At 43.7% G+C, this 10,858-nt stretch overlaps 1 protein-coding gene across 3 annotated transcripts in view; it reads left to right on the forward strand.

Annotated features, from left to right (window-relative positions):
- The window catches only part of IWS1 (interacts with SUPT6H, CTD assembly factor 1), a 29,687-nt gene extending 19,879 nt beyond the window's left edge, over window positions 1-9,808 (forward strand). For 2 of the 3 annotated variants that reach the window (XM_037908303.2, XM_037908305.2), the window contains exons 8-14: window positions 530-612; window positions 1,577-1,706; window positions 2,965-3,082; window positions 4,070-4,181; window positions 5,615-5,671; window positions 5,919-6,030; window positions 9,412-9,808. In XM_037908303.2, coding sequence (XP_037764231.1) covers window positions 530-612; window positions 1,577-1,706; window positions 2,965-3,082; window positions 4,070-4,181; window positions 5,615-5,671; window positions 5,919-6,030; window positions 9,412-9,543 — 744 coding nt within the window. In that variant the 3' untranslated portion in view covers window positions 9,544-9,808. Of the gene's footprint in view, window positions 1-529; window positions 613-1,576; window positions 1,707-2,964; window positions 3,083-4,069; window positions 4,182-5,614; window positions 5,672-5,918; window positions 6,031-6,651; window positions 6,813-9,411 lie in introns of all 3 variants that reach the window. The other variant, XM_037908304.2, reaches the window with a different exon arrangement.
- The last annotated feature ends 1,050 nt before the right edge of the window (window positions 9,809-10,858 follow it).

Genomic DNA, 10,858 nt, shown 5'->3' on the forward strand with positions numbered 1-10,858 from the left:
GAACACATGTGTGTTGTCTTATGTTTTTTTTGCCTTTATACTTACATTTTATATAACTAATGTATTATTTGAGTAGGACGTTTTGTCTTTTATTAAATAGCTCTATAGATTGGCTACCCATGTATAATGTGCAGAACTTGTTACAAAACTCTAAATTAGGTTCTGGAATTACAATAGAACTGAAGCAGAAAAAGTGATTCATTTTACTGGGAATTTCCCCTTTCATATTTACCATCTTTTAAGGAAAACGTTGACTACCTAAGTTTGAGACGCCTTAGAGAAATCTTTCTTTAAAGCAGGTTTTAGGGCCACATGAAGTCAAGAGTTGCTCCACAACTGGGGTTTGGGTACATCTCAATTAGTGAATTGTCCTCCTTCAAGGGTTAATATCGTTTCCCAGATAGCCATGTTACTGCAAGAAAAGGCAAATCATTTTGCTATGAATGTCTGAAGAGTTGGGGTTTATTGCTACTGTACTCTTCTTTTGAATGACTTATTTTGAAATTCTCTCTTCATGAATTCCCCACAGGAAGATAGACAGCTGAATACACAGAAGAAACCAGCACTAAAAAAGTTAACTTTGCTACCAACTGTAGTTATGCACCTTAAAAAGTAAGAGTTTGATTCTCCCCATTACTTACTCTCCTGTGGAATATTGGGAGGGCTACATATATTAACTCTCTGGTGATGCTGAGTGTGTGCTAAAAAAACCAGATTCCTTTCTGTTCTAGCTACAACGTGCTGGAGTTAAGTGGCTTTTCAGAAAGATAATTTAAAAAAAAAAAATCCCTTATCTTGAAATGAGTTAAAATGTGTTGCCATGCTGAGGATACAACGTATAGAAACCACGTGCTGTGAAGTAATGGCTGCCTGGCTTTCCCCTATTTAATCTTTGCTGAGCTGCTTGATAGCTTTGATTTCTTTCAACAGTTTGAGTAGTTTTATAGATCTCAGTTGCTGTTTGGAAAAAGTATTTCCTTTAGTTCTGTAGCTTATGTCAGGGGTTCTCAACCTTTTTCTTTCTTAGGGCCTCCCAATATACTATAAAAACTCCATGGCCCACCTGTGCCACAACAGCTGTTTTTCTCCATAAAAGCCAGGGCCAGCATTAGGCAGTAGCAATGAGGGCAGTTGCCAGGGACCACATGCCACGGGGCCCTGCAAAGCTTAGTTGCTCAGGCTTCAGTGTCAGCCCCAGGTGGCAGGGCTCAGGGCGGGGCTTCATCTTTCTGCCCTGGGCCCCAGCAAGTCTAATGCCAGCCTTGCTTGGCGGACCCCCTGAAACCTAGCTCGTGGCCTGCCCAGTGGGCCCTGGACCCCTGGTTGAGAACCACTGGCTTATGTCATAAGTTTTGGAGTAAGAGGAGGTTGAAGGGGTCACTTTCCCTGTATTCGGGAGCCACTATAGAGTAATCTCTGTTGTGGAGAAACCAGGAGCAAGGCCCAAGTCTTGTAAGTGGATGTGTCTGTGCAGCAAGATGAGTAGGTGTTTTTTAGAGCTTGCATTCGCCAGTTCTCTGAAGTAGGACATAGCTGTTCCTGAAACTCTGACCTTCCTTTATTCTAAACTTTCCAGACAGGATCTTAAGGAAACTTTCATTGACAGTGGTGTGATGTCGGCCATCAAAGAGTGGCTTTCCCCTCTTCCAGATCGGAGTCTACCAGCACTAAAGATACGTGAGGAGCTCTTGAAGATCCTGCAAGAGGTTAGAAGCTGGTGCCTAGCTGTTTGCCTTCGACTGACTTGCACCCTGCACGTTGAATCTGTTCGTTAGTGATGAGTAAGGCTACGTTTTAGTCATGGGTATTTTTAGTAAAAGTCATGGACAGGTCATGGGCGGTAAACAAAAGTTCATGGTCCGTGACCAGTCCATGACTTGTACTATATACCCCTGACTAAAACTTGGGTGTTCTGAGGCAAGGGGTGGCCCGGGACTCCCGCTGCAGCGGGGGAGGAAGGAGAGGGGGAAGGGGGCTGGCAGGCTCCCTACCCACCCCAAGCCCTCACTCCCCTCCGCGCCCCAGCCCTGAGACCCCCCCAGTCCCCCACCCAAACTACTGCTGCTGCTACAGGGGGGTGGGCGTGCGGGCGCGGTAGCCTGAGACTGCCCCAGCAGCAGTTGGTGCAGCTGGCCAGGGGGCTGCCTGAGCAGCTCGGGCAAGCTGCACCGGCTGTTGCATTTCCCTGACCTCCATGACAGATTTGCAGCCTTAGTGATGAGCCTTTATGAACTTTTAACCCAGAATATACATTTCAGGAAATGGCATGTGCAGGTAGTAGTGAGATGCAGTATGGATGCTGCTATCAACTGACCATAGTGGTGAGGCCTAGGGAGGAGCAAACTCAGAAACAAATGTTGAGTTTGCTGTAAGAGACTTTTTCTATCTCATATAAATGTTGTCTGGCTGAACAAAGCTTGGCATGAGGGCAGCTAGGAAACTTCAGTTCTTTAATCCTGATCACTGTTTTTAATTTTTCCCTTATTTACTCTGTTAAACAAGTAATTATGCTAATCCCTGGTCATAAAACTGAAAGAAACAACCCACAGAGAGATCTTTTTGTCATGATCAACAAACTATTGCTTCAGAGCCAGATTAATATGATCGCGGGCTCTTAACAAAAGAGTATTTTCTTTTAGGAACTTCAGACCACTTTATTTAAGAAACAAAGTTAATATTTGTAAGAAAAATTGTCAGGGTAAGTTAACATGCCAAATGTCGAGAGAAATAAGAACAACAACCTTTAATTGTTTAGAGGTAGACTGCAGTTCCAAGACTGCTGTTTGATTAAAAAAGGTCTCTGGAGTGCTTTTATAGCTATGATGACAATAGCAAGTTAGTAACAAAATATATACTCTGCTTTCAGTTTTGTACAGCTAACTATTGGGCTTAGTTTTATTACTATCTGGCACCAATAAGATCAGATGTCATTCCTGGTTTACTGAATATCTTTCTGTCCTCCAGCTGCCTAGTGTGAGCCAAGAGACCCTGAAGCACAGTGGAATTGGGCGAGCTGTGATGTACCTCTACAAGCACCCCAAGGAGTCAAGACCCAACAAGGACATGGCAGGGAAGCTAATCAGTACGTAAATCTCCCCCTACGACACCATGTCTGCTCATGGAGGTCTCATTTTAGCGTTTAACCTCTGTTTCTTCCACACACTGATTTTATCTTCTATGTAGAGCAAGTTGAACTGGTGATATAAGAGAATCCATATGATTGTAGATTAATATCTATAACATTGCTTTACGTGTTCAAATCTCTGACAAGACATTGTGTTACATTTAGTCTTTGTTTTTATTATAAAACCTGAAGGACTGTAAGTTGTAGTCTGTATGGAGCAGAACAGGTATCCATTATCTTTAAGGCTAAGATTTTGCCACAGCGGTCGCAGAAGTCACAGAATCCATGACTCCCAAAGACCTCCATGACTTCAGCCCCGGCAGCTGGGAGCTGCATGGTCCTGCCACCTCCCACAGTGGCAAGGAGCTGAGGCAACCCTGCCACCTGTGGCAGCGCACCTCTCCGCAGCTCTCCGGCCAGCCGGGCAGGGGGGACCCCGCAGCTCTCCGGCCAGCCGGGCAGGGGGGACCCCGCAGCTCTCAGCCACCTCGCAACTGCCAAGGCCCTTCCCATTTTATCATGGATATTTTTAGTAAGTCAGGGACAGGTCACCGTTTCCGTGCATTTTTCTTTATTGCCCAGGACCTGTCTGTGACTTTTTTACTAGAAGTATCCATGACAAAATCTTAGACTTAATTATCTGAAAGCACATCTGCTATGATGCGTTGTAATTCCTTGACACTCATGACACTAAATACTTTTTCCAAAGCCCTGTAGATGGGCAAGAACTCACTTTATAATCGAATAGGTTGGGTTTCAGAAGTCACTTTGTTCTGACATATGAGACACTAAAAGTGGTTAAAACCCTATTTGTTAAAAAGACAAGCAGCACAAACACTTGCCTTAAGGTGTTGCAAGTTGCATTTAGACCCATTGAAGTTCCCTGCAGGTAAAACGTAGGTGCCCAGTGATACTGTTTCTGCATTGAAATGTTTCTTTTTACAGATGAATGGTCTCGACCCATCTTTGGCCTTACCTCAAACTACAAAGGAATGACAAGGGAGGAAAGGGAGCAGAGGGATTTGGAACAGATGCCTCAGCGAAGGCGATTGAGCAGGTAGGAGTTGTAAATATGGATGGACAAAAAGAATGTTGTGAATCTGAGACTCTGTTTAGGAAATCTGACCAATATGGTAGATCAGATAACTTGCTAGATGAAGTGTTAGGGGAAACCTGCAGGCTTCCTCTAAGCCAGGGTGGCAACCTGTGGCTCGGGAGCCACATGTGGCTCTTGTATAGGCACCGACTCCAGGGCTGGAGCTACAGGCGCCAACTTTCCAATGTGGCAGGGGGGTGCTCACTGCTCAACCCCTGGCTCTGCCACAGGCCCTGCCCCCACTCCACCTCTTCCCATGCCCTCCCCTGAGCCTGCCATGCCCTCGCTCCTCCCCCTTCCTCCCCCCTCCCCTCCCCAGCCTCCTGCATGCCACAAAACAGCTGATCGGGAGGTGCGGGGAGGGAGGGAGAGGGAAGTGCTGATCGGCGGGGCTGATGTGGGGCTGCTGACTTATTACTGTGGCTCTTTGGCAATGTACATTGGTAAATTCTGACTCCGTCTCAGGCTCAGGTTGGCCACCCCTGCTCTAAGCAATCCTTTCCCCTTAGTAGATTGCTGTTGTCTTTACCCTTGTCCAATTTAAAATGTGTTGCAAGATTTTCTACACTGGATAATGAACAGAGGTTTTCCTTTCTAAGTTTGGGGCCCTCCTGACTGCTCTCTCAGCGTGAAGCCCCATGTGTGACAGTAGTCAAGTTGCTGTTATTTTAATCTATCCAGAAAATCTACTCCTTTTCTCAGACAGATGTGATAATCGTTCTTTTGCCACTATCACAACCAGGAATCCCATGCAGGTTAATTCCTGTAATGTGCTGCTATAGCACTCTTTACTTGAAATTCACCAAGTAGTTGCTCTGGTTCCTTGAGAGTAGCAGTGGTGTTGGTTATGCCTGCTCTCCATGATCTGGACTGAGTGCCAGCATGCCAGAGTATGGTTGAAGAACTTAGTACTGGTAAATATTGCTATTCATAATCTTGGCTCTAAGAAGTTGAGTAATTGCTTCTTGCTTTGCCATCATCTGGCAGTTGGGTCAGCCTAAGTTACAAGCCACCACTTGTTTTTGCAGACTTACTCTTGTTTATGGTTTTGGCCTCCTCCTTTGTTCTGCATACTTTTTGTATCTGTGAAGACTTTTTTTAAATAGACTTGGTCCCTTTTTATTTGGAGTGAATTTGTCCAAGAGTTATGGGGTTTGCCCTTGTAGCACTCCTTTAGGTTGGTTTGTGTTCTGTTTGAGCTGTTGGATCTTATTTTAATTGCGGGGGGGGGGGGGGAGGGAGTTATTTTATTGTATAGTTCATAGATGCATCTCCAGATCAACCTCAAATATTTTGAATACATGGGGGAGAGGCTGATGTGATAGGTGGTCTTTGTCCTATGGAGGAAACCCTGTATTTGTCTGCAGCTGTAACATTCTGCTTTGTCTGTACAGTTCTGGCGGTCAGACCCCTCGCAGAGACCTGGAGAAGGTGTTAACAGGAGAAGAAAAGTAAGTTCTCTCTCTCTTTTTTTTTTTTTTTGTAGCATCCTAGCAATGATGACAAAACTATCTGTAGACTCTTCAGTGCAGCTGTTTGTTTTCCTTTTGTAATGGAAATGCAGATGCTTGAAGTGGTTGTGCTTTGTGTTTTTAAAGGTGACAGAAAATACAGCTGATTGAAGACATTGAATTGATTGTATATCTCTCTGTGTGAGAGTGATCTGTTTAACATATATACTTCCTTTTGTTCCCGCAGAGCTCTTAGACCTGGTGATCCTGGATTTTGTGCTCGTGCAAGGGTTCCAATGCCCTCCAACAAGGATTATGTGGTCAGACCCAAGTGGAATGTAGAAATGGAATCTTCCAGGGTAAGCCACGAAACAAAGGGAAGAAATTAGTCTCTTATGCTGATCCTGTATCTAGAAACTCTGTGGTTAAGACTGAGAATCAATTGATCCTTTAGTCACTGCTATATTATTTCAGGTGCCATTGGTCCTTGTGCACCACTTTACTGTTACATCTATTGTAGTCTAAGGGACCATAAGTCCTGCTGATAGGTGGACTCTCTAAATCCTATTAAATGGTTCCTTATCTCATATAACATCAAATGAAAATCAGTAACTGACACAGAGGAACAAGCTATTTATATTCAGGTTAAGGCTGTGACTGCAAACCCATTGCTCTAGACCATCTTGGAGTCAACGTCTCTTACTATAACACCTCTTACCCCCTCCCAAGTTTTAGTATCATGGCCTTCCTGTTGGTTTTCCCAGAGCTATGAGGAATCAAACACTTGGTAAGTATTAACGTTCTGCCACTAAATGAGGCCCATGAATTCCACCTTGGTTCATCTATTTATCTTGTACAGGTTAATTCATAGAGATGTCAGTGTCTTCATATGGCAAATCAAATGTAAGAGGAAGGAGAGATCATTAAATTCTGCTGTCATCATTTTTCCTTCCTTTCATTAATTGAGATGTTGTTTCTAGCCCGGGACTGTTAAAAAAGGTATTAGTCGCTTGGAAAAGCACAAGAGACGATTTGCTGAACAGAAACGACTCAGCAGCGTGCATCGGGCCATCAAATTCAGCATTGAAGGCAACAGGATGCCCCTATAGCCCTGACACTCTGCCTTCCCCAAGTTTTAGAGGTATCTTTTAAGGGAGGTATGAACAGTGCATGTGCTTCAGTTGGCAGTCTGCACATCCAATGGAAGTAGTGTGAATTCACTAACCTGCACATAGGAAGCTCGTCTCTTTTAATCTCTGTAATGTCTGTACTGTGACCTACAATTGTGCAAATTGATGCAGAAAATAATCTGATGTAGCATATAACTTCTGCCATGATCCTGCCACTACAACTTCCACATGCCTTGATGGCAGGTATTATTTAAAATACCTGCCTACAAAAATACCTTTGGTAGGCATCTTAATAAAAAGAAAGCCACGTTTGAGTAATCTGAGATGAGCAGGTGTGGCATTGTAAAACATGTTCATGTTTTAATTAGGGCCTCCAATTTAATTTAAACAGTTACTGAGGAAATGACACAGAACTAGCATTTTTAGCCCTTACTTTAGTACCTCATTGCTACTCCATAATAACCTCTGTGGCTGAGTTTTTAGTAGTGTGAACAAGATCCAAAAGAAGAAACCCTTCAACCCTTTTTGGCCTCCCAAGTTATTTGTGTTGCAAGGCCTTAAGGAGTAAGTGACAGTATAAGGCAAAAAAATCTTCTGAGGACTGGGGGAAGACTGATCCTCTGCTGAGAATCTGTGGTGGAGAGAGAACAACCAGTAAATATTAACCAGAATTTCTTTTGACAACTTAGTTTCTATATTCCAGTTCTTTGAGCAGGAATGGCAGAAATCGGTGGCTAGAAAAGATAGTGCAAATAATGCTGGAATAGCCCTGCCATTCTTGAGCTTCCGATTTCACTTTTTAAAAAATTATTATAGAAAATAAATGAAAAAGCGGAGAAGCCCTGCATGTAATTCCAGTCAGGAATCAGTTTTCTCTCTGTATTGTGGATAGAATGTCTCTCTGGATCCAGGAGTTGGAGAGCTGCTACCCTACTAATAGTCCGAACCTGATTGTGGACCGAGTAGCATTTGGATTCCCAGCGAGTAAAAGCTGAGCTTCTGAAGAGATGTTTCTATCAGATCTCCCAAACCCTTTTCTTTTCCTGAGTCTCCATAATTTTTTATTACTGCACGTTGTGTTGTGATACATTCTGAATACTCATCCCTTCCAGGAAATCTTGCTTATTGACTGGAAGGGCCTTGCTGTTGTACAGAGCCTTTATAGTCTGTTTGTGCAAAATAACTTACCTGCTGCTGCATCCCAGCCTTACGGTTGCAAATAGTCAAAATAGAGAAATGAAATGCAAGCACACTTGTAATAGTGATACTTTGTGGTCAGTTTTTCTCAGGCATTTTTTCTCCTTTTCAGTTACATTTCCCAGTATTCTCCAGTCTTGTTGGTGCCTATTACAGTGATCTGTAGAATCACTTTCAGTTGACCAATTAACATCACCAAGTGTGGTCATGTCCTCACATCAGCCACCACCAGGAAACCTGCAGTTTATGAAGCTGTGATGAAATGTACTTCTGGCACTAGATCAGCTTTTCTCAAATGCGGCCACCAGGGGGCTTTTCTTGCGGCCACAGCCTCCTGGGTGGTGGGTGATGGGGGGGTAAAGCAGCAGCCTCTCCCCCAGGGTCGCCAGCAGGGATTGGTCCCTGCCCCCTTCTGGAGCCAGGTGACCAGTGTGAGTTTCCCCACCTTCCTGGGGGCGGTGGGGCTTGGGCTTCAGCCCTGGGGTGGTGGGTGGGCAGCAGGTTCTGTCTCCCAGCCACAGGGCTTCGGGCTCTGGCCCCAGGCTCACCCTGACGTCGCCCCTAGTTCCCGCTGCCTCCTCCAGCCCCCACTCGTGCAGCTGGGCTCCAGGCCTGGACTCACCTCCCCATTGCCCTGACCCCCACTGCGTCCTCCACCCCCCATCCAGGCCCACCTGCCTCCTTACCTACCTCCCCATCCAGGATTTAATTTGTCCCCCAGCTAGCTGGGGATGAGTAAGTCTGCTGTGAAAAGTGATATTAACAAATACACAAATATCACTTTTCACAAAGGCAGACTTCCTAGCTAGCAAGTCTTAAACAAAAAAAGCAAAACAGGCAAAGCACCTTATTTGTGTTTCTATTCTGTTTCGGTCCAGTAAGGAATAGGGACAACTGTACATTATTTTTATTATTGAGTCTGCAAAAAAACCCTACATAAATAGATTACAATGATTTGGACATGTATATGTGCATATTTATTTGTTTTTCCTAAAGTTAATAAAGTATTTTAGGAAAAATTGTCAGAGCGGCCACCAGCAAGAGTTGGTGGCCACACTCTGAGGCCTCCTAAGATTTTGTTGTGAGAACCTCTGCACTAGATCGTGTTTAATGCAGTTTCTAAGAACTATTCTAAATTGTGCATTTAGCTAGCATGTGGACAATGAAGTGGCCACTGTACTTTCCTTATTCTGAAAGCTTTTATTGTGTGCTGTGTGTGTTTGCAGTGCATATACTTGTGGGATTCCTCTGTCCCAAAAAACCTGTTGGAATTTTTCTGGAACTTTATCAGACCCCTCATTACAGGGCAACAGGTGCTGGAAGACTTAAGAATGCATGCTTCATCTTTCTTGAAGCTCTGGGTTTTCTTGTTTTTTTAAGTGGTAACTGTAAGTTTTTTAATTATTTTTTTAGTACCAAGGCACCTCTAAGAAAGGGGTAAGTCGACTGGACAAACAGATGCGGAAGTTCACAGATATCAGGAAAAAAAGCAGATCAGCCCACGCAGTGAAAATCAGTATTGAAGGCAATAAGATGCCATTGTGACCCTTCACAGAATACTCCGTGATCTCTGCTGAGAGATCTGCACCCATAGACTCTTTGGAGACCTTGCAATTTTTTAACAAATTGTTTTTTTAGTGTATCTTTAAATTGTTTGTTCAGCTTCTGATATAAAATGTTGTCTGAGGATTGTGAATCCTGGAACTTTTTCCTCCTGACTGTATTTAAATTTGTTCTGTTGTGTCCTTTGTACAGATCAAATACTTGTGTACTGCTGCCCACTTTAGACAATAAAATATCCGTCTGTTTTTTTGGGGGGTGTCTGTTGATTGGTCAAAGGGGTAGGGTGAGGGGACATCCAGGCCAAGGCAGTAAATACCTAGGAACAAGCATTCACTTAGTAATTGTGAATTCTGTTCATACCATCTTGCTCTTCCATTTTTTCCTTTAGTTTAATTACCTACTCTGCCTTTGGAGAGCTGTAGCTGTCTCCCCCTAGTAATTTTTCATCACATGGTATAGACCCCAAGTTGAGACTTGTGTGCAGGTCTAAAAATTTGGGGCTTTGTAGAGCTGAAACTGCCAGTGACTAAAATGATTGGTTGACCTAAGATTGCACAGCATTTAAAAATCGCTAGTCATCACTGATAAAAGATGAAGGCAAAATCTTTAAGGGTGAATGATACAGAGCAAATGGCTGCAGTTGATGAGCAGTGAAGTACGATGTCATCTTAATGAAAGAAAATTGGCCTTAGTTTGGTTAGTTTTGTTGTCTTAAAACCAGAGGTATAAGGGTGAATCTTTAGGAGAGCAAGTGTGCTCAATATTTTCTTTACTAAATGGCCCACAAAACCCTTAGATGATCATGCTGCTATTTCTTCTTTGCTGCAAAAAAAACTAGAGTGGACTTGTGTACCTCGATCTCTGAAGCTGTTCTTGGTGTCTGCAGAACTGGGGCTGAGAGAGAGAGAGGGTTCTGGTCCCTGTAGGAGGTTTGGAGTTCAGTGAGAAAACAATGATCTTTCCAAGTAAGCACATAAAAATCTCTTTGCAATCAGAGTGGATACACAGTGAGTTCCCTGAGGCAGGAGTTCGGTTGCCTTTTGTATGTAGAAAACACTTAGCAGGCTGTGGCTTCTGTTGGAAAAAATGAGATCCCGGCCACTGGATGCTTTCTCTTCAAGTTTGTTCCCTCTGAAACTGAGCTTGGCCCATGGGCATAAAAAATAAAGGAAGGCCTGATGTGAGAAGTAGCAGGTACCTGACAATGTCACAGAGAAGCAAACCCATGGACTCTGATCTAGAGCCTATTATTTGAACTTGAGTTGTAGACTGTTGCATTGACTTGCATGGCTTTCTG

The sequence above is a fragment of the Chelonia mydas genome, chromosome 9 (genome assembly GCF_015237465.2).
Source record: "Chelonia mydas isolate rCheMyd1 chromosome 9, rCheMyd1.pri.v2, whole genome shotgun sequence".
Taxonomy (NCBI): domain Eukaryota; kingdom Metazoa; phylum Chordata; order Testudines; family Cheloniidae; genus Chelonia; species Chelonia mydas.